Below are 22,700 nucleotides of genomic sequence, written 5' to 3'. Positions count from 1 at the left end.
AGTTTTAGCAAGGATGCTCCTTAGGCCTGGCAACTACTCTACAAAATCAAATCATAGAAGCTTGTGAAAAACTCAGTGTTTCCTAAGTAGCATGGCCTCCCAACTCAGAATGCTTTTATTTCTTTAAATATTCATGATCTGGATCTAAAACAACAAAACTCAACTCACAGTCATTCTTATTTCCTTTACGTGTTGATATTTTCCACCGCATCACAGGGGACTTTTGCCCAGGGTTTATAAGCAGGTCATTTGAATTGCTTTACAGCTAAGAACCACCTTAGGAATTAACTGTGGGGCCTCCTATTAATCTTGTTGTATTTATGCAGTGTTAACATTGGTTCTGGGTTCCTTATGATTTTTGAATTTAAATGGTTTCTTCTAGTTGGTGATTCTGCTCTAACCCACAGTTTCTCTGAAGATGCTGCGAATTAATTTATCTGCTGTGTTTGTAACCCAAAATAAAAGCAAAGATAAGAACAAAGGAGGTGAAACATCTGGGACACTGGAGATACCTGTGGACCAAGACTAATTCAGCAGCACTCCCATTCTGCTCAGAGCTAGATAATAAGCTATGCCGACACATGAGGCATTCACAGTGGCACAGTTGCTCAGAGTGACAGTCATCCCTTGGTAGAAAATGTTTTAATATGAAAACTTAATAGATGTAATGGCAATTTTCTTTGGGAATAAATTGGTCTCTGAATCATACTCTAAAAACATAAAGGAAAAATGACTAATAATTCAGCACAAAATGAAAACCTGTGGTTACCTAAGAGGTATCAGTGTGCATTTAGCAATTTCTTCTTTTTCTAGGTGAATAAGCATGTCAGGTCCACAAGACAAATGGTGGCTGTTGCCAAGCTTTCTTCCCATTGCTACTCAAGATTTGCTCCTCAGAAAAAGGAATGAGTGGCATTTCACCAATATGGAAATGTTTCCAATAGAATATAAAAATCCATTAAGCAATTTTCCAGTACATTAGGCTAAAAGTGCTTAAAACGAGTATCTCTTTCTGTGACAATTAAACATCACACAATCTGCAGTCGTATAATACCCCTATGTACAAAGTGCTCGGACAACTTGGCCTATTTTAGTCATTACTTTTGTACTTATTTCCACGTGTGACCTGGTACAGTCAAGGCCACTTCTCAATTATCTGGGAGAGAATTTCCTAATTTGAGGGTCACTCAGGCTTTCATTAAGAGTCATTCTTTTGAGCAGTTTGTATAGACTCAATGAAAAAGCCAAGCAACCAGTTTTCCTTATAGCCAGCTTTAACAAAGCACGTGTGGTTTGAGAATCTTGACTCTGGATAAAAATGACAAGTTACTATTTAAAGAGAAGTACTGATAACTTCTTGTCTACTTCTCTGTAGACAAAGACCATGACTCAGGGAGCATAAAAATGTGGAACTCTGTATGCAGAAGCTCATTCCAGCATTTTGGGAGGCCAAAGCAGGAGTATCGCTTGAGACCAGGAGTTCGAGACAACCTGGGCGACACAGTGAGACCCACATCTCTACAAAAAATACATACATTTTAAAAAAGTGAACATGAAGGCTGAGCACAGTGGCTCATGCCTGTAATCCCAGCACTTTGGGAAGCCAAGGTGGGAGGATTGCTTGAGCCCAGGAGTTTGAAACTAGCCTGGGCAACAAAGTGAGACCTCATCTCTGCAAAAAATCAAAAAATAAGCCAGATATGGTGGTGTGCACCTCTGTTCTCTGCTATATAGGAGGCTGAGGCAGGATTGTGTAAGCTCAGGAGGTGCTGCAGTCATTGCACCACTGCAACTCCAGCCTGGGAGACAGAGTGAGACTCTGTCTCAGAAAACAAACAAAACAAAAAACAGTGGAAATGCTCACATTGAGTAGCTACTTTTGAAAGTTACACAGTATAAATCAACTATCATTCAGATCTGACATCCCTTCCGTACCCTATATTTTTCATCTTTAACCCTTTAAGCCATTCTTCGGTGAAGACAAATAATCACTGAATGTCGGCTTAGAAAATGTGTAGGTGATATGCATGGGTGGAAGACTTTCAACTAATAGTATTAGGAAAACGCTACAACTCTAGCGGGGAATAAGATCCAGAACATTCCGAAAGCAAAAAGATTGCTATAGAATGATTCCAATTATTTTAATGCCATGTAAGATGCTATTATAGAAACTGACAGTGCTCCAGTTCCAGCAACACGAATGAGGGAAATAAAAATATTTCACCCCAAAATATATTTGTCATATTTTCAGATGGCTGTTCAGAGAGCCAAGAGAAGTAGCCCTGCAAAGCTGTCTTTTGTGGAGAAAACTTGCATTTGCAGAGAATCTGCTTGATGCAGCCAGGCCTTCCCTTGTCTGGATCTCGGGAAGATTAACTTAGTCTGACACTTTAAAGGTCTGAAACATGCTGGACATGGTGGCTCACATCTGTAATCCCAGCACTTTGGGAGGCCGAGGAGGCCAGATCACCTGAGGTCAGGAGTTCGAAACCAGCCTGGCCAACATGGTGAAACCCCATCTCCACTAAAAATACAAAATTTAGCTGGGCATGGTGGCACATGCCTGTAATCCCAGCTACTTGGGAGGCTGAGGCCAAGAGAATCGCTTGAACCCGGGAGGCGGAGGCCGCAGTGAACCAAGATCGTGCCATTGCAATCCAGCCTGGGCAATAAGAGCGAGACTCTGTCTCATACAACCACAAAAAAGGTCTAAAACATTTACCATCTATTCTTTTGAGGGCTGCCACCTGTGGGGCTTCATTTACATAACAAGACCACCTTTGCTAGCCAGCCTTCCCCTTCTCCAGCTCCCCGAACCTGTTATGCCACTGATCCAAGCCCACACTCTTTCTGTAACCTTTAGGTGGTATTTAAGCTTCTAAACCCTATTGGGCGGGGGTTTGGGGGGTAATCACTCTGTAGCTCTCCCCTTCATGCAAGCTAATATATTGGTATGCCTTTTCTCCAATTAATTTGCCTTTTCTCAGTTGATTTTTCAGTGAACCTTCAGAGGGCAAAGGGGAAGTTTTCCCTTGGTTCCTACAGGAACCTAAGACCCACAGAGTGATGGAAAAAGGAAAGGCTTTGGAGCCAGGCAGGCCCAAGTTTGAATCCCAGCTGTACTGCTTATTCGCTGAACAACCTTGGGCAAGTCAGTTATCCTACTTAAAAACAAGATAATGTTAACTTCACACAGTTGTTTCAAGGATTAGCATTAATGTAGAAAATCAACTCATCAGGCATTGAAAAAATGGTGGCTATCAGTATCAATGATCACATCCCAATCCAGTTATGGACCTAACTTTAAGACTGCTGCTAAATCCCAGGGAATGAGTTCTGCAGGAGCAAGCAGTCCTGGCCTCAAGTCCGTATATTTGTGCCTCATGTTCCCCATTTTGTTTTGCCATTTGAACACATTTTCAGCATGTCTAGTGATTCACCTATAAATGTCTTCTTCATGTGGATCTCAGCCTGCACATGCTGCACATTCTGAAACTCACAAGAACAGTATCCTTGCTCCCCACATTGATTTTGGTCTTGTCTTCCACCTTCGAAAACTAGTGTATGGTATAATACAGTATTAAAGTTTTAAAGTACTAACTTTATACACAACACTGCCCTCTAGCGACTAGAATAATCCTTTTTTTTTTTTTTGACGGAGTCTCGCTCTGTTGCCCAGGCTAGAGTGCAGGGGCATGATCTCAGCTCAATGCAACCTCCACCTCCCAGTTCAAGCAATCTTCCTGCCTCAGCCTCCGAGTAGCTGGGATTACAGGCGCGCACCACCACACCCAGTTAATTTTTTTGTATTCTTAGTAGAGATGGGGTTTCATCATGATGGCCAGGATGGTCTCAATCTCTTGACCTCGACCTCGCGATCCGCCTGCCTTGGCCTCCCAAAGTGCTGAGAATTACAGGCGTGAGCCACCACGCCTGGCCTAGAATAATTCTTTCTAGTTGTCTGTTCAGCTGCTCTCTGGGTAAAAATTAAAAATTCTGTCATAGATTGTCTTGAATGTGTTGGCTGACATTAGAGAAATGGAAATCATAACTACAATGAGATACCACCTCATGCCCAATAGTAATTTGAACAACAATTTGACAATTCTTTATAATATTAAAGTTACATGATCCAGCAATTCCACTCCTAGAATTTAAAACCTGTCGGCCAGGCACAGTGGCTAACGCCTGTAATCCCAGCACTTTGGGAGGCCGAGGCAGGCAGATCACGAGGTCAGGAGATCGAGACCATCCCGGTTAACACGGTGAAACCCCGTCTCTACTAAAAATACAAAAAATTAGCCGGGCGTGGTTGCAGGCGCCTGTAGTCCCAGCTACTTGGGAGGCTGAGGCAGGAGAATGGCCTGAACCCAGGAGGAGGAGCTTGCAGTGAGCTGGGATCGCACCACTGCACTCCAGCCTGGGCGACAGAGCAAGACTCCGTCTCAAAAAAGAAAAGAAAAGAAAAGAAAAAATATATATATATATTTAAAACCTGTGCACATAAAAACCTCTTCTATAATGTTCATAACATTATTTTTAACAGCCCAAAAGCGAAAATAATCCAAACATCAACTGATGTATGGGTAAATACAATGGAATACTATTCAGCCATAAAATAAAATGATGTACTGATACATGCTGTAACATGGATGAACCCTGAAAACATGCTATATCAAAGAAGCCAGTTCCAAAGGATCATATATTGTATGAACTTTTATGAAATGTCCAGAACAGGGAAACCCATAGAGACAGAAAGTAGACTGGTGATTCCCGAAGACTGGAGGAGAGAAATGGATTGACTGCTAATGGGAGGTTCTTTTGGGGGTGATGAAAAATGCTATAAAAAATTGATTTGGTGATGGTTGTACAACTTTGTGGATATTCTGAAAACCAATAAACTGTACACTTTTAAAAGGTGAACTTTATGGTATGTGAATTATATCTCAATTTTATTAAAAAATGGGAAACAAAAAAAAATGGGAAACAAAAGTGTTGGCTGTGTTGGGATGGCCATTTAGTACTAACATGTTAGGCACATCTCCCCTTCAATATAACCTCCCTGACCCCAGCCCCTAAAGTCTTAAGAATTTGGCCTCCATAATCTTCTTAATATTTATTTCTTACAAGTTTTCTTTTTTTTTTTTTTACTATAAGCATGTATTACTCATAATAATGGGAGGTAGATCCAAATTTTCAAGGAATAATCTGAACTTTTAAAACAGAAACTGTACTTAAGAACACTAATAGAGGTTGGCTGACACCCTGAAAAACTGGTCTGTTACGTTTAACTGTGGGCCAGTCAGCTTCAAACTCAGAAAAACCTCTCACCTCAGTTGCAGGGGAAATGGGCAACAATAATAGTAGCTACTGCTGACAGGCTGGGCCCTGTGCTTAACTCCATCTATCATCTCCACCAACTATCCCACGTGGCATGTGCTACCACTATTTTACAGATCAGACCGTTTACATAACTGAGACCGAGGATGCACATACGCCCCTCCCCTGAAACGCAAGTCTCACTGAAGGTAGACTAAGATGCCACCTTGGTGTAAATAACAAATTACAATAAACTCTGACTCAGATACTGAAGAACAGTCTAAAAATATTCATTGATAAAAGGTAGGTGTTCAAAGATGACCCAACTTCTATTTTTGCCTTCAATAATTGTTACACAGTTAAAATACAGTGACAAGCTGCTTCCACATGGCTATAGGTAGGGCTTTGGTATCCAAATGCAAATCTATCTAGGTCTGAATTTCTAAAAGTAGAATTTTTTTTTTTTGAGGTGGAGTTTTGCTCTGTCGCCCAGGCTGAAGTGCAGTGGTGTGATTTCAGCTCACTGCAACCTCCCAGGTTCAAGAGATTCTCCTGCCTCAGCCTCCCAAGTAGCTGGGATTACAGGTGCCCGCCACCATGCCCGGTTAGTTTTTGTATTTTTAGTAGAGATGGGGTTTCACATGTTGGCCAGGCTGGTCTTGAACTCCTGACCTCAAGTGATTCGCCTGCCTCAGCCTCCCAAAATGCTAGGATTACAGGCGTGAGCTGCCACGCCTGATTTAAAAGTAGTCTTTAAATAACCTTCCCAATACTTCTTTCTTGAGACAGGGTCTCGCTCTGTCACTCAGGCTACAGTGCAGTGGTGCAATCTCAGCTTCTCACCATAACCTCCAGCTCTCAGGCCCAAGCAATTCTCCCACCTCAGCCTCCCAAGCAACTGGGACTACAGGGCCAAGTCACCAAGCACAGCTAGTTGCATTTTTTTTTTGGTAGAGATGGGGTTTCACCATGTTGGCCAGGCTGGTCTTGGACTCCTGACCTCAAGTGATCCGCCTGCCGCAGCCTCCCAAAGTGCCAGGATTACAGGCATGAGCCACCGGGCCCAGCCTACTTCTTGAATTAAAAAACAAAAAACAAACGAACAAAAAACCCAGGCAGATAATGAAATCCTGCATACACTCAAGTCTGCATGAAGCATAAGGCCAAACTGGAAAGTGGGCATTTGAACAACCCTCTTCCTGCTCCCTTCCCCTAACTAAGATGGGCTTCTGGGCCTATCAACCATTCTTTGGTGAAAAGCAGCAATTCCCCATAGGCTCTTTAACAACAGCATTGGTGTTTGAGGTTGCATCTTTAAAACATGTATTTCAGGATTTGGGAGCTTCTGGAACCATAACTTTAACCCAGCCTTCCATAACAGTCTTTTTACTTTCTATTACAGAACATGACACTGCAATAATAGCAATGAACCGCTTCAGCTTTTTCACTTCTGCAGAAGCTAAAACAACTTCTCCAATATATAAAGGGGCTGGAAAGCTAATTTCCTGGGAAAGAAATACACAGCCTGGTCCTGGCATTTTAGTTCCCAGGAGAGCTGAGATAAGTCCGTTGATCAAAACTCCATGTACAATTGTATTTCCAAACTTGGTGTGTTTTGCAAAGTCTTCATTCAAATGCAAAGGATTGACATCCCCTGTTAATTCTGAGAAGGTAGCCACATCCGTCTGTGTGAAGGCCCTCCTAAGTTCAGCGCGGTCTCCAACTTTGATGTGCATATGCTGAAAGTGCTGCAGGGTCACCACTGGCAGGTTCAGACAGACTGTCCTCCGAAGCCCACCCCACCAAAGGTGATGGCTGGAAATTAGTGGGAACATCTTCAGCACCCTCAGATTTCATCAAGAGCTTTTAGCCTGCTTCAGTCTTCAAACATGCAGGCACCAAAAAATAAATATGAGAGTGGACGAACATTTCCAAAATGGAAGACTATTCATTCAGTCCAATACTAGTTCCCTACTATTACCAGATAATGCAAGGAGAAATGGAGAAACCTAGAAGAGAAAGAAAAAGGTTAAGGCATTGGGAGAAACCACACTGAAGCACAGGGCAATGGGGAAACATGCCCAGTTTTACAGGATAAACAAAGCTGATGCAGGAGCATTTTACAGAGCATCCCGAGAGGAAGCCTTCGATAACGAGTGGTCACATCTCAAAAAGAGCGTACCAATATATAACACACAAGGCATTAAGTGTTAAATAAAAAAAGTAAGCCTTAACCACAGGGTTGCAAGTTTTATCCCAAAACATCTCCCACAGAATTTAACATCTAAGTGCTCTGTCTCACATTTTTGGAAACAATCAAGTCCTTTATTTTCCCCTACTTAGATCATTTTAACCATATTACATTTATGCAAGCACAAAAATGAGTTGTGTATATTAAGAAGCAGTTGACCCATCACTCAGTCTTGTTTGGAATATGTGAGGGAATAGTCTTTACCTGAATCACCCGGAAAGCACATTTTTTGCCTTTATAGGATCCTAACAGGGTCAAAGAGCTCCACAATTTGACAAGACCACTGCAGAAAGATCAAGAAAATACACAGTGTGTCATAGACAGAGAACAAAATGAACCTCAACTAAGGTTTCTAAAATATTCACTTCTGACTTTGCAACTATAACCATCAATGGGAAAACTACAGCTGTAACCAAATCGTAAGTTTTGCCCTCTCTAGAGTACAAGTTTCTGGTGGATGAATGTTCATATTCATCCCCGTTTAAATTCCCAAAAGCTGCTCAGAGTTCACAACAAAAAAATTACTCTCATTCTCAGAAGAGAGCATTTTTGCTCCACCGGTCTCTCTGCCCTGTTATACTAGAAATTTCCCACTCTCTGTCATACCTGCTACATATTCTCAAGATGGCTGACAAGGTCTTCTCTTCATAGGTTAGGATGTCCAAAGGTAAGGCGGCATCAACCTGCATATGGAATAATGCTATTAGCAGGCTATTCTCACCATTATTCTTGAATGCTTGTCAACTTTTGACAACAAATGAGTTTTGAGCTTTTCTCCTCCACAAAAGCAGTATTTTATTTAATGGTGCTGGCACTTTAGTTGCCTACTTACAGCTCCCCCTGCCTAGAATGTTCTGCCTACACCTCTTCATATGGCTGATGTCCCTCATCCTTTGAGCCTTCATTTAAATTGTTCCTTGACTGATCTTCAAGATGAGACAAAGTCAGCTTGCTATGTTCTTTCTTGTACAGGACACCATACTTTCTCTTTCATAATTCCCTTTATTCTTGTCACTAATTGTCTAACATGTTTTCCTACTACAAGAACCAAGACATTAGTCCATGTGGCAGAGGCCATGTCTGTTTGTTTGCAGCTATATAAACCCCAGGAACGAGGTTTTCTACCTGACACACAGGTACACACAGGGATATTTTTAAAAAAATTTTTGTATTTAAAAAAATTATAGACTCACAAGGGATCACAAAGAGATGTACAGGGATTGGCCGGGCACAGTGGCTCACGCCTGTAATCCTGGCACTTTGGGAGGCCAAGGAGGGCGGATCACCTGAGGTCGGGAGTTTGAGACCAGTCTGATCAACACGGAGAAACCCCATTTTTACTAAAAATACAAAATTAGCTGGGTGTGGTGGCACATGCCTGTAATCCCAGCTACTTGCGAGGCTGAGGCAGGAGAATCGCTTGAACCTGGGAGGCGGAGGGTGCGGTGAGCCAAGATCGTGCCATTGCACTCCAGCCTGGGCAAGAAGAGCGAAACTCTGTTTCAAAAATAAATAAATAAATAAAAAAGAAATGTACAGGGAGGTTCCATGCACTCTTCATCCAGCCTCCCACAATGTCAATGTCTTGCATAACTACAGTACAGTAGCAAAACTACAAAACTGGTATTGGTACAAACCAGAGGTTATTCAGATTTTACCAATTGTATGTCTACTCATATTTATACCTGTGTGTGGCTCTATGTAATATTCCCACATAGGTAGCTTCATATAACTACCACCACAATCAATGATAAAGAACTGTACCATCATAAGACTCCCTTATTCTACCCTTTACAGCCACACCCACCCCTCCTCCCCTACTCCTCACCCCAGCAACCACTAACCTTTTTCCAGATTATATATAGTATTTCAAGAGTCTTCTATAAATGGAAACACCCAGTATGTCATGTTTTGGGATTGGCTTTTTTTCGCTCAGCATAATTCTCTGGAGATTCATTCATATTGTGTCTAAATAGGTCATTCCTTTTCACTGTCGAGTATATTCCATAGTAGGAATGTACCACAGTTTATTCACCCATTGAAGGATATATGGGGTATTTTCAGTTTCATTGTTATTAAAAATAAAGCTGCTATGAATATTCATGTACAGGCTTTTGTGTGAACTTAAGTTTTCAGTCCTCTGGAACAGATGCCCAGGAGTGCTAATGCTGGGTTCTATGGCAGATGCACGTTTAGTTTGTTAAAGATACTGCTGGCCAGGCGTGGTGGCTCACACCTGTAATCCCAGCACTTTGGGAGGCCGAGGCAGGCGGATCACAAGGTCAAGAGATTGAGACCATCCTGGTCAACATGGTGAAACCCCGTCTCCACTAAAAATACAAAAAAATTAGCTGGGTGTGGTGGTGTGTGCCTGTAGTCCTAGCTACTTGGGAGGCTGAGGCAGGAGAATCGCCTGAACCTGGGAGGCGGAGGTTGCAGTGAGCCAAGATTGTGCCACTGCACTCCAGCCCGGTGACAGAACGAGACTCCATCTCAACAAAACAAAACAAAACAAAAAAATACTGCCAAACTATGTTCCAGAGTGGCTGCATCATTTGACATACTCACTGTAGTGTATGAGTGATCTAGTTTCTTTGCATTCTTGCTAGCACTTAGTGTTGTCATTTTTTATTTCAGTCATTCTGCTAGGTACACAGTGGTATCTCATTGTGTCATTAATGTGCATTTCCCTAATGGCTAATGTTAAACATCTTTCCATGTGCTTCTTTGCCAACCACACATTCTCTTTAGCAAAATGTCTGTTAATGTTTTTGCCCATTTTCTAATTGAATTGTTTGGTTGAGTTTTGATACTTCTTTTTTATTATTATTACTATTATTTTTTTGAGACAGAGTCTCTTTCTATCACCCTGGCTGGAGTGCAGTGGTGTGATCTCAGCTCACTGCAACCTCCGCCTCCCAGGTTCAAGTGGTTCTCCTGCCTTAACCTCCCGAGTAGCTGGGGTTACAGGCATGTGCCACCACGCCCGGCTAGTTTTTATAGTTTTAGCAGAGACAGGGTTTTGCCATGTTGGCCAGGATGGTCTCGAACTCCTGACCTCAGGCAATCAACCCACCTTGGCCTCCCAAAGTGCTGGGATTACAGGCATGAGCCACCACGCCCCACGTGTTATTATTTTTGAGACAGGGTCTTGTTCTGTTGACCAGGCTGCAGTGCAGTAGTGCAATCATAGTTTACCACAGCCAGCCTCGAACTCCTGGCCTCAAGCAATCTTCCTGCCCTGGCTTCCCAAAGTGTTGGGATTACGGGCGTGAGCCACTGCACCAGGCCAAATGTCATTTATATATTCTAGACACTATAGTCCTTCGTTGGATACGTGGTTTACAAATATTTTCCCCCAGTGTGTAATTCATCTTTTCATCCTTTCCCACCCCTACCCCCAGCCATGGAGGTGTGATCACCACTCATTGCAACCTTGAGCTCTTGGGCTCAAGCAATCCTCCCACCTCAGCCTCCTGACTAGTTGGGACTATCAGTGCACACCACCACACCCAGCTCAATTTTTCAAATTGTTTTGTAGAGATGGGGTTTCACCAGATATCCAGGCTGGCCTGGAACTCCTGGGCTCAAGTGATCCACCTGCTTGGCCTCTCAAAGTGGTGGGATTATAGCTGTGAGCCACTGCACCTGGCCCTTTCATCCTCTTAAGAGTCTTTTGCAGAGTAAAAGTTTTAAATTTTGATGAGGTACTTAGCATATTTTGATTTGACAGACTATATGAACCACAAAATAATTTCCTGAGCATCCTGTCTTCTCTCAACTTCTGAAACTCTGCTTCTCTACTTCTGTTCTCAAAGTTGCTTAAAATGCTGGTCTATGACAAAATAATGAGTTGAATCAGAATATAAACCAACAGTATCATTAATCACCATGTTTAGTTCAGTTCATCTTTTTTTCATGAGGAGCCTTTTTTTTGAGACGGAGTCTCGCTCTGTCGCCCAGGCTGGAGTGCAGTGGCGCGATCTCGGCTCACTGCAAGCTCCACCTCCCGGGTTCATGCCATTCTCCTGCCTCAGCCTCCCGAGTAGCTGGGACTACAGGTGCCCGCCGCTGCGCCCGGCTTTTTGTGTTTTTATTAGAGACGGGGTTTCACCGTGTTAGCCAGGATGGTCTCGATCGCCTGACCTTGGGATCTGCCTGCCTTGGCCTCCCAAAGTGCTAGGATTACAGGCGTGAGCTACCGTGCCCAGCCCTTTTTTTTTTTTTTTTGAGACAGAGTCTTGCTCTGTTGCCCAGGCTGGAATGCAGTGGCGTGATCTCTGCTCACTGCAACCTCTGCCTCCCAGGTTCAAGCAATTCTCCTGCCTCAGCCTTCCAAGTAGCTGGGACTACAAGCGTGCGCCACCATGCCCAGCTAATTTTTGTATTTTCAGTAGAGAAAGCGTTTCACCACGTTGGCCAGGCTAGTCTCAAACTCCTGACCGTAAGTGATCTGCTCATCTCAGCCTCCCGAAGAGGTGGGATTATAGGAGTGAGCCACTGCACCTGGCCCATAAGGAGACTTTCTCATTAAAAGTGGTTCTGCTGCAAATTCCTTATCTCTTCAAGATGGGCAGAGTTTGCAGGTGCCAGTCTAGGCCACACTTTGAGTAGCACTGTGCTACAACAATCATTTGTCTAACGTGTTCCTTGTCAAACAGAAGGCATATTAGAATAAACCCAACAAAATTCATCACTTCTGAAAGTTTACTTCTGCAATTTCAAACACAGTTTTAAAATAATCTCTAGGGGAATACAAAAATTAGCTGGGCGTGGTGGCAGGCACCTGTAGTCTCAGCTACTCGGGAGGCTGAGGCAGGAGAATCACTTGAATCCGGGAGGGGCGGGGGGGCGGGTGCGGAGGTTGTGCCACTGCACTCCAGCCTGGGTGACAGAGCGAGACTCTGTCTCAAAAAATAAATAAATAAAAATAAAATAAAATAATCTCTAGGGGAACCCTCACACACTACTGGGAGGAATGTAAATGTACAACCACTGTGGAGAGCAGTATGGAGGTTTCCCAAAAAACTAAAAATAGGTCAGGTGCAGTGGCTCATGTCTGTAATCCCAGTGCTTTGGGAGGCCAAGGCAGGAGGATTGCTTGAGGCCAGGAGCCTGGGCAACATAGTGAGACCTCGTCTCTACAAGTAAAAAAATTGGCGTGGTGGCACATGCCTGTGGTCCCAGCTACTCGGGATACTGAGGTGGGAGAATCACTTGAGCTTGGGAGGTTGAGGCTGTAGTGAGCCATGACCATGCCACTGCACTCCACCCTGGGCATCACGGCAAGACTTCATCTCAAAAACAAAAAACAAAAGAAACTAAACTAAAAATAGAATACCATTTAATCCAGCAAGTCTACTACTGAGCATAAATCCAAGAGAAAGGAAATCAATTCAAAAAGACATGTGCAGCTGGGCATAGTGGCTCATGCTGTCATCCCAGCACTTTGGGAAGCCAAGGTGGGGAAAAAAAAAAAAAAGGACATATGCACTCTCATATTTATTGCAGTACTATTCCCAATAGGCAAAATATAGAACTTAAGTGCCCATCAATGGATAAAAAAAAAAAAGTGGTATATATTACAATGGAATATTATTCAGCCATAAAAAAGAATGAAATTCTGTCATTTGCAGCACCATGAATAGAACTGGAGGCCATTTTGTTAAGTGAAGCCAGCCAGGCACAGAAAGACAACTGTTGCATGTTCTCACTCATATGTGAGAGCTAAAAAAGCAGATCTCGCCAGGCACAGTGGCTCGTGCCTGTAATCCCAGCACTTTGGGAGCCCAAGGCGCGTGGATCACCTGAGGTCAGGAGTTCAAGACCAGCCTGGCCAACATGACGAAACCCTGTCTCTAGTAAAAATACAAAAATTAGTTGGGCATGGTAGCGTGTGCCTGTAATCTCAGCTACCAGGGGGGCTAAGGCAGGAAGATCCCTTGAATCTGGGAGGCAGAGGCTGCAGTGAGCCGAGAATGTGCCATTGCACTCCAGCCTGGGCAACAAAGCAAGACTCCATCTCAAAGAAAAACAACAACAACAACAACAAAAAGTAGATTTCATGAGGATAGAAAGTAGATTGGTGATTATCAGAGGCTGGGAAGGGTAGGAGGGTAGAGAGGATGAAGGAGGAAAAAAAGGAATACAAATGTGTTTATTACAATAAATGAATAAAAATTTAAAAATACAGAGTTGTATAATTTTTTTTTTTTTTTTTGATGTTTGAAAAGCATTCTTTCTCGATTTTGTTTTTGTGACAGAGTCTCGCTCTGTTGCCAGGCTGGAGTGCAGTGGCGTTATCTCGGCTCACTGCAACCTCTGCCTCCCGGGTTCAAGCAATTCTCCTGCCTCAGCTTCCCGAGTAGCTGGGATTACAGGTGCCTGCCACCACACCCGGCTTATCTTTGCAGTTTTAGTACAGATGGGGTTTCACCATGTTGGCCAGGATGGTCTCGATCTCTTGACCTCATGATCTGCCCACCTCGGCCTCCAAAGTGCTGGGATTACAGGCGTGAGCTACCGCGCCCAGCCTCTTTCTGTATTTCTTACAAAGATCTTTGGAATGTTCAATCTACCAAGTGATTCCATACCTCCCCGAACAGGTCCTTCACAGCCGAAATAAGCAGCTGTTTGAACTGTGCAGCATTCAGTCCAACTCCACAATCTTGAAATTCTCTAAAAAAAGTGAAAAAAAAAAAGACATATTAAATTTCATTCTATTCAGATTCATGTTAGAAAAGTAATCTAAAATAGAACTTAGGAAACTAAACTTACAGGCAGACTTTCATGTAGTGGTACTCGGAAGGGTTTTTGTAAACTACTCTTTCATATGTGGCAGCAGGGGCAGGCATCTTTTCCAGTGCTGATCACACCTACAGTAAGTCAAGAGGGCTAGAAATGACCAATGCACATGCTATTTTTCAGAGTTTTGATGAGAATTTGGCCTATTTTTTTTTTTGTTTGTTTGTTTTAAGGCAGGGTCTCACCCTGTCACCTAGGCTGAAGTGCAGTGGTACAATCAGAGTTCACTGCAGCCTCCACCTCTGGCTCTCGAGGCTCAGGTGATCCTCCTGCCTCAGACTCCTGAGTAGCTGGGAGTATAGGCATGTGCCACCACATCCAGCAGATTTTTGTATTTTTTGTAGAGACAGGGTTTCACCATGTTGCCCAGGCTGGTTTCAAACTCCTGGGCTCAAGCAATTTGCCCAACTCAGCCTCCCAAAGTGCTGGGATTACAAGTGTGAGCCACCAGGCCCGGCCTTCCTGTTATTATTATTTTTTTTTTGGAGAGGGAGTCTTGCTCTGTCGCCCAGGCTGGAGTGCAGTGGCACAATCTTGGCTCACTGCAACCTCTGCCTCCCGGATTCAAGCAATTCTCCTGCCTCAGCCTCCCGAGTAGCTGGGATTATAGGAATGTGCTACCATGCCCGGCTACCTTTTTTGTATTTTTAGTAGAGACAGGGTTTCACCATATTGGTCAGGCTGGTCTCGAACTCCTGACCTTGTGATACACCTGCCTCGGCCTCCCAAAGTGCCGGTATTACAGGTGTGAGCCACCGTGCCTGGCCTCCTGTTTGGTTTTTAAGACTTCTGAGCACAGTAACTCATCTAATTCTGATCAAACTAAGGTTACCCATACGAATACAAAATAAGTTTCTATATTCTATAAATGCCAAATCACTGTACTCTTACTTAAAACATAAAAACATAATTTTGGCTAACAATTTTCCTTATGAGCACCCAGCTCTTTGCTAAACATTTCACATGCCTTAGCTTGTCTTCAAAATGCTCCTGAGGTAAGAGGTATTATTATTCCCATTTTCGAGAAGATGACACAGAGGTTTAGTAAACGTAGGTAACATCTGCCCAAGGGTGCCCAGAGATTCCAACCACTCTGAGCCCACTCAAGACCAGTTACGATGCCTCTTTATCCAAAGAAAAAGAAAAGACATAAAGGAGTAAAATCTAAGATTTGAAGGTCCTCTTCTTGTTTACTCTCAGTCAACACAGAACACAAAGAGAAGAATGAGGGATGGTCGTTCTGCCATCTCCTCCCATCCTGGGTCTGCCTGCTCTCAGTCCAAAAGCCAGGTCTGTGCAAGACTATCTGTGAACAACTGAGCTTAAACAGCACAGGGGTTGAGAAGAGGGATTCCTGGAAGGGGCACTCAATGCAGCTTCTAAAAGGTCTGAACTTTCAAGAACGTAGAACATGCTCATCTCTCTGTAGACAGTTCCTTTCCTTGGCTCCATGCCAACCTTGCTCTCCCTCTGGATAGGTCCTATTCCTCCTTCAACTTTCAGTTTAAATACCACCTCTTCATGAAGGTCTTCTCTGACACCCTGCTCTAAGTTAAGCCCCCATGTTATGCAATCTCTTAACATTGTCTATTTGTTTAATATATGGATCCCCCACTACAGGGAACAGGAAACTGAGGCCCAATCAAGGAAAGGGACTTATCCAAGGTCACAGAGCTATGGACCAGCATTTCAAAACCACTCTGGGTTAGACCCAGTTCCAACCACTCCCAGATGATGACCTCTGGAGAAAAGAAGTCAGGGTCAAGGAGCTACATCTACCAATCCATTCAACAAACATTAATACTTTGGGGCCTGGCGTGGTGCTCATGCCTGTAATCTCAACAGTTTGGGAGGCCAGGAGTTTGAGACCAGCCTGGGAAACATAGTGAGACCCTGTCACTAAAAAAAAAAAAAAAAACTTAAATTAACCAGGCATGGTAGTGTGTGCCTGTAGTCCCAGCTACTCCAGGGGCTGAGGTGGGAGGATAGCTTGAGTCTGGGAGGTTAAGGATACAGTGCACTGTGATTGTACCACTGCACTCCAGCCTGGGTGACAGAGCATAACCCTGTCTCCAAAACAAACAAACAAAAAATACTGTAATACTATGACACAAAGTAGGTATTCAAATGAGAGAAAAGTGATAGTGGTATAGGCCTATATATTCAAAAGAATCCTTGGTTTCAGGACAGCGGAAATAGTTACCAGATGCTTCTTTCCCAGTCACTAGAGTCTCCCCTAACTAGAAGGGCAGGGAGAACAAGAAACCTCATCTGTTTCTTTCATTGCTTGGCACATAAATGTTTTTTAGTGTTACTGCCTTGATGGAGCTGGCTGCCTAAAATAGGGGAGTGAAATTAGGCCCAGGGCTTAGATGCCAGTAAAACGAAGACTTACACAACATTCACGAGATGGACAGTGGTGATGGCTGCACAGCGTTGTGAATGTACTCAATGCTACTTACGATAAATTTTATGTCACGTATTTTTTGCAATAAAAAAAAAAAAAAGACTTACAAATGACAGCAATGCCCTCTGCAGGCTGTTCTGAGATTAAAGGAGAGGATACCTGGGAAATTATTTTGTACAGACTGGTATTAAATATGTTCACCAGGCTCTCCACAGATGTGGGCTCACGAAGTTACTGTCATCGTCATCTTTAAAGTCAGTCTTGTTGTTTGTTTTGAGATGGAGTCTCACTCTGTCGCCCAGGCTGGAGTGCTTCGGGTCGAAGCAATTCTCGCTCCTCAGCCTCCTGAGTAGCTGGGATTACAGGCGTACGTCATCACGCCCAGCTAACTTTTGTATTTTTAGTACAAATGGGGTTTCGCCATGTTGGCCCAGGCTGGTCTCGAACTCCTGGCGTCAAGTGATCCGCCGACCTCGGCCCCCTCAAAGTGCTGGGATTACAGGCATGAGGCACCGCGCCCGGCCTAAAGTCAGTCTTTTTTAGTGGCTGCGCAGGGATGCTCCTAATCTGACCTATTAGTAATAAATCGGATTCTCCCTACTCCCCCGCTTCTCCATCCCTACGGCGGCCAGTGAGTCTATTAACATCTACTCAAGCTACATCATTCCTCTGCTCAAAATCTTGCTATGGTTCCCGTTTTAATCAGAGTAAGGCCAAAGTCCTTAGAGCAGCCTGCAAGGCTCTGCCTCACCTGCAGGACTGCTCCCTCTACACCTCTGACTTCATGTCCTGCCATTCTCCCTCCGCTCAATCCCCGCCACCACACAGGCCTAGCCTAGCTCTTTCTCACGCGCCAGTCTCGCTCCCACCGCTGGGCCTCGGCTCTAGCTTTTCCCCATGCTGGGAAAGATCTTCCTCCAGGCAGCCACCGGACTCACACCCTTGCCCCCTTCCTGGCTTAGCTCAAATCTCAATCGGTTTGGCCCAGTGCCCTTCTCGGCTAACACTGCACCCCACCCCCATGCCCCGTCCCTGCTTTCTTCTTCGTAGCATTTGCCTTTTTCTATGACAATTATGTAACTCGTTTATCTTTATCTGTACTTCCCCTCCCCATCCCAACAAAAGTCCACTCCAAGAATCTTGCTATCTTGTTCACTGCTGTTTCCCAAGGCCCTAAAACACTGGGTCGTGCACAGTGGGCGTGCAACGTACAATTTTTGGACTAAATCAATCACTTTAAAAAGCTCAATTTCCTTACTGCTGAGCACTTGGGTGGCTTTCAATATTTTTCAACAACCACTATTTAGCGCTCACCTCGCGCCGGGCGCATGGAGAGCGCTCAGGACACGGTCCCGAAGTCTCGCCCGGGCCTCTCGGCCACGTTCTGCGGCCGAGACCCTACGCGGCGCCGTACAGAGGCCCTCAGCGCCCGGGGTCGGAGAGGACAAGCTACCCAAGGCGCACCGCCCGCCCCGCGCATGCGCCCGGGTCGCGGCCAACTGAGATGGCTCCCGGACAACCGCCGCTCTTTGGAGGGCTTCCACCTACCCACTCTTCGTCGGACTGGCCTGACGCCTGACCAGACTCCTATTCGCCGCAAGGACCCGCCAAGGCTTGGGGCTCCCCGGCAGCAGCCACAGCTGGGCCCGAGAAACTCCTGGTGTCTTTACGTTTGGCTTCTCCTCGTCCCGCCCCACGAAGCGTGACGCCCAGGCGGATATGACGTCACCACGCGGCGTCTTCCTAAGGACCCAGGCGCGAATCCTGATCCGGAGCTGAGAGCGGCCGAGCTCAGCGCCCTCTGGTGTCCACTCCGGGAAAGCCGTGTGTGCAATTTGCTTGGGGTGCGGTTTAGGGCGGGTTTTTTCCGCCTTGGACGGTGCTTCATAGTTATCCATTTCTTCATGCATTCATTCATTCATTCAACAATTTTTTCGTTGTTTTTTTGAGACAGTTTCACTCTGTCGCCCAGGCTGGAGTGCACTGGCGCGATCTGGCTTACTGCTACCTCCGCCTCCAGGGCTCAAGCGATTCTCCCACCTCAGCCTCCTGAGTAGCTAGGACTACAGGTATGCTCCACCATGCCTGGCTAATTTTTGTATTTTTAGTAGAGACGGGGTTTCACCATGTTGGCCAGGCTGGTCTCGAACTCCTCGCCTCAAGTGATCTGCCCACCTTGGCCTCCCAAAGTGCTGGGATTACAGACGTGAGCAACTGCGCCCGAGTCATTCTACACATTTTTTTCATTATATTATAATTTATTTATTGAGATGGAGTCTCGCTCTGTCGCCCAGGCTGGAGTGCAGTGGCGCCATCTTGGCTCACTGCACCCTCCGCCTCCCTTCAAGTGATTCTTCTGCCTCAGCCTCCCAAGTTGCTGGGACTACAGGCATGCACCACCATGCCCAGCTAATTTTTGTATTTTTAGTCGAGACGAGGTTTCACCATGTTGGCCAGCATGGTCTCAATCTCTTGACCTCGTGATCTGCCCACCTCGGCCTCCCAAAGTGTTGGGATTACAGGCGTGAGCCACCGCGCCTGGCCTAATTTTTGTATTTTTAGTAGAGACAGGGTTTCACTATGTTGGCCAAGCAGGTCTCAAACTCCTGACTTCAGGCAATCCACCCACCTCGCCTCCCAAAGTGCTGGGATTACAGACGTGAGCCACCGCGCCCAGCCTACAAATTTATATCTAGCATCTCCTCTCCTCAAGATCTCCTATGTCAAGCACTCCCCAAAGATAGGACCCACTCTCAGTGTCCCTTGTGACTCCCAGCACATAGTAGGTGTTCTATCTAGGCCGTCCTGGAAAGACGCACAAAGTAAAGACTTACTTTGTGCTAGGCACTGTGCAAAATATTTTACATATGTCATCTCATGGAACCCTCACACAATCCTGAGATGGCTATTACTATGATCATCACCATTTTAGAGGTAGAAACTGAGGCACAGGCCAGGCGCAGTGGCTCATGCCTGTAATTCCAGCACTTTGGGAGGCTGAGGCGGGCAGATCACTTGAGGCCAGGAATTCGAGACCAGCCTGGCCAGCATGGTGAGACCCCCGTCTCTACTAAAAATACAAAAATTAGCTGGGCACGGTGGTGCACACCTGTAATCCCAGTTACTCGGGAGGCTGAAGCAGGAGAATTGCTTGAACCTGGGAGGTAGAGGTTGCAGTAAGCCGAGATCACACCACTGCACTCTAGCCTGGCAACAGGAAAAGAAACTGAGGCACAGAGAGGCTAAGTTATTTGCTCAAGATCACAGTTATAAGCAGTGGCATGGGCTGTCTGATTCTAGCCAGTGCTCTCCATACTGCACTGTATTACCACCAATTGAGGGGCTGCAGTGGGAAGGGAAACTTTAGTGTAACCCCCATGAGGATGGGGCCTTGTCTGTGTTTCTCACCACTGCATCCCAGTTCCTGGTACCCAATGGTGACCCAACATCTATTTACTGAAGGCATTTGTTCATAAATGGATGTGCTGGTTTTGCTTGGGTTGGGGGGCAAAGGGTTGCCTTGCACAGGACAGTTGAGTCAGCGGGGATCTCCTTCCTCAATTCTTTTCTCAAAATCCCACTGTGTTGTTTCCAGAAGCTTCAGTCCTCAACCTTGGCCATGCTCTCCAGTTCTGTGGTTCCTACTTTCTTCTTCCTTCAGAGGAGACAGGGCTTGTTCCAGATGTGGGAAGAGGTGGAGAAAGCAAACACAGACCCCATAGACCCAAGTATTATCTTTCTCAAAGCAGCTTGATTTCAGAAGCTGCCAGAACTTGCTTCAAATGCATCCTCTGCCACTTACCTACCTCCCTCATCTGTCACATGGAGAGATTATTAGCATCTACCTCACAGAGTTGAGGGAAAAAGAGTTGATGGTATAAAGTGTCTGGCACCCCAGGAAACCCTCAGTAATGGGAGAGGGTTCCTGTAAGCCAGCTGCCTGGCAAATGTATCCTGCCAGGTGGCCCAGGAAAACCAGAGCAATTCCTGTATTTTGAACTTCAAGGAACAATAGATAATTTTCACCCTGCTGCAACAAACCCTGAAAATGAAGTGTCTTCCCTGTTGCCTGAATTCTCTCATGCTGTCTTATTAATTCAGAGCGGAGGATAAAAAGATGCCTTTGAATGATAAAGACAAAAAACTTGTTTTTTGGCTGGGTGTTGTGGCTCAGGCCTGTAATCCAGCACTTTAGGAGGCCGAGGTGGGCAGAACACCTGAGGTCAGGAGTTCAAGACCAGCCTGGCCAACATGGCGAAACCCTGTCTCTACTAAAAATACAAAAATTAGCTGGGTGTGATGGTGCGCACCTGTGATCCCAGCTACTCGGGAGGCTGAGGCAGGAGAATTGCTTGAACCCAGGAGGCAGAGGTTGCAGTAAGCTGAGATCACGCCACTGCACTCTAGCCGAGATGACAGAGCGAGACTCTGCCAACAAACAAAACAAAACAAAAAACAAAAAAAAACTTTTGTTTTTCAACTAAATTTTATATTAAAAAATCGTTTTTGGACAGTGTGTCACTGTCACCCAGACTGTAGTACAATAATGTGATCATGGGTCACTGTAGCCTCAGCCTCCCAGGCTCAACCGATCCTCCCACCCCAGCCTCCCAAGTAGCTGGGACTACAGGTGCATGCCACCATGGCCAGCTAATTTTTAATTTTTTTGTAGAAACAGGGTCTCACCATGTTGCTCAGGCTGGTCATGAACTCCTAGGCTCAAGCGATCCTTCTGCGTTGGCCTCCCAAAATGCTGGGATTACAGGTGTGAGGCACCGCACCATGCCTAAATTTTATCTTCTGAATAGGTACTATAGGCTTACAGCATACATTTCAAATGACATAAAGGGATAGATATTAAAAAGTGAGTCTCCCTTCCACCTCTTCCCCTGTCAGCCTCTCCCCTCTCCAGGAGCAACAACTAGTATGAGTTTCTTAAGTGTCCCCTGACAAATATGATATGGGGGCTTTTACCTCTTGACGATGTATCTAAAATTGCTCCAAATCAAAACACACAAGGCTGCCTCAGTCTTTTTTTCTTTTTTTTTTTTTGGAGACAGGGTCTTACTCTGTGGTCCAGGCTGGAGTACAGTGGTGCAAACATAGGTCACTGCAGCCTCAAACTCCTGGGCTCAAGTGATCCTCCTGCCTCAGCCTCCAGAGGAGCTGGGACTACAGGCATGTGTCACCACACCTGGCTAATTTTTTTGATTTTTATTTTTAGAGAGGGGATCTTGCTATGTTGCCCAGGTTAGCTGCCTCAGTCTTTATGAAAGTTACCCTGTACTGCATTGGGTGGAGCCAGTTAGTTCTTAAGAGGACCATTTCAGGCACCCTCTGTGTTTCAGAGCAAAGTTGTTGGGGTCGGTCTCTGTTTTATGTCCCTGAAAGGTACGGCAGCCAAGAATGAGTTAAGTCCACACTTCCCCTCTGCTGTGTGGCTCCCCTCCCTGCCTTACTTATTGGTGCCAAATGGATTTTTCTAAAGCTGAGGAGCTTTCTCAACTTGGGGAAGAAAAGGCAAGAGAGAAGGGTCCAAGTGAGATTCCAGTCCCCCTGTTCTCCACTGATTTAATGGAAAACATACCCCCTATGTCAGCAGATTGTGGAGATAGGACAAAGGAAGTGAAAATGATCAGAAGTTAAAACCTATGGAACTGTAGCCATTGTTTCTGTTTAGAGAATAAGATCACATAGTTTAGGGAGATTTGCCAAGTACCAGCTAACTTGCTCACATTATTCCATCAACCATGCAATGTCACTATAATTACCACTTTTCACAGATGAAGAAAATGAAGCTAAGTCATTTATCTAAGGTGGTGAGAGGCTCCAGAGCCTAAAAAGCTGCATTCCATCCCTCACATGTGGAAGACCAGTCTGGGAGCTGCTCCTTTGAGGCAACTCAAGCATCATCAACTC

At 45.1% G+C, this 22,700-nt stretch overlaps 1 protein-coding gene across 4 annotated transcripts; it reads right to left on the bottom strand.

Moving 5' to 3' along the window:
• Window positions 1-614: 614 nt before the first annotated feature.
• Window positions 615-18,694, bottom strand: RPP14 (ribonuclease P/MRP subunit p14). Of its 4 annotated transcripts, none has more exons than XM_034956740.3 (6): window positions 18,096-18,485; window positions 14,348-14,445; window positions 14,164-14,248; window positions 8,177-8,253; window positions 7,775-7,853; window positions 5,594-7,328 (listed from the first exon to the last, which is right to left on the bottom strand). In XM_034956740.3, the coding sequence occupies exons 2-6, from the start codon at window positions 14,422-14,424 to the stop codon at window positions 7,272-7,274; spliced, it is 375 nt and encodes a 124-aa protein (XP_034812631.1). In that variant the 5' UTR covers window positions 14,425-14,445; window positions 18,096-18,485; the 3' UTR covers window positions 5,594-7,271. The 4 variants fall into 4 exon arrangements, with proteins under 4 accessions (XP_034812630.1, XP_034812631.1, XP_034812632.1 ...); XM_034956741.3 differs by having other exon boundaries at window positions 18,330-18,467; XM_034956742.3 differs by having other exon boundaries at window positions 14,348-14,464; window positions 18,096-18,301.
• Window positions 18,695-22,700: the final 4,006 nt, after the last annotated feature.

The sequence above is a fragment of the Pan paniscus genome, chromosome 2 (assembly GCF_029289425.2).
Source record: "Pan paniscus chromosome 2, NHGRI_mPanPan1-v2.0_pri, whole genome shotgun sequence".
In the NCBI taxonomy this organism is placed as follows: domain Eukaryota; kingdom Metazoa; phylum Chordata; class Mammalia; order Primates; family Hominidae; genus Pan; species Pan paniscus.
This window is presented reverse-complemented; position numbering and strand designations above follow the sequence as displayed.

Bases quoted from the DNA above. Each gene is read 5' to 3' on its own strand.
- RPP14 (XM_034956739.3), bottom strand. From the start codon at position 18,691: ATGCATGAAGAAATGGATAACTATGAAGCACCGTCCAAGGCGGAAAAA. The intron at 14,249-18,329 runs GTAGGTGGAAGC...CACTTTTTTTAG, and splicing joins GCCAGTCCGACGAAGAGTGG to AGAATTTCAAGATTGTGGAG. The intron at 7,329-7,774 runs GTAAAGACTATT...TTTCTCTTCTAG, and splicing joins GTGCTTTCCGGGTGATTCAG to GTTTCTCCATTTCTCCTTGC.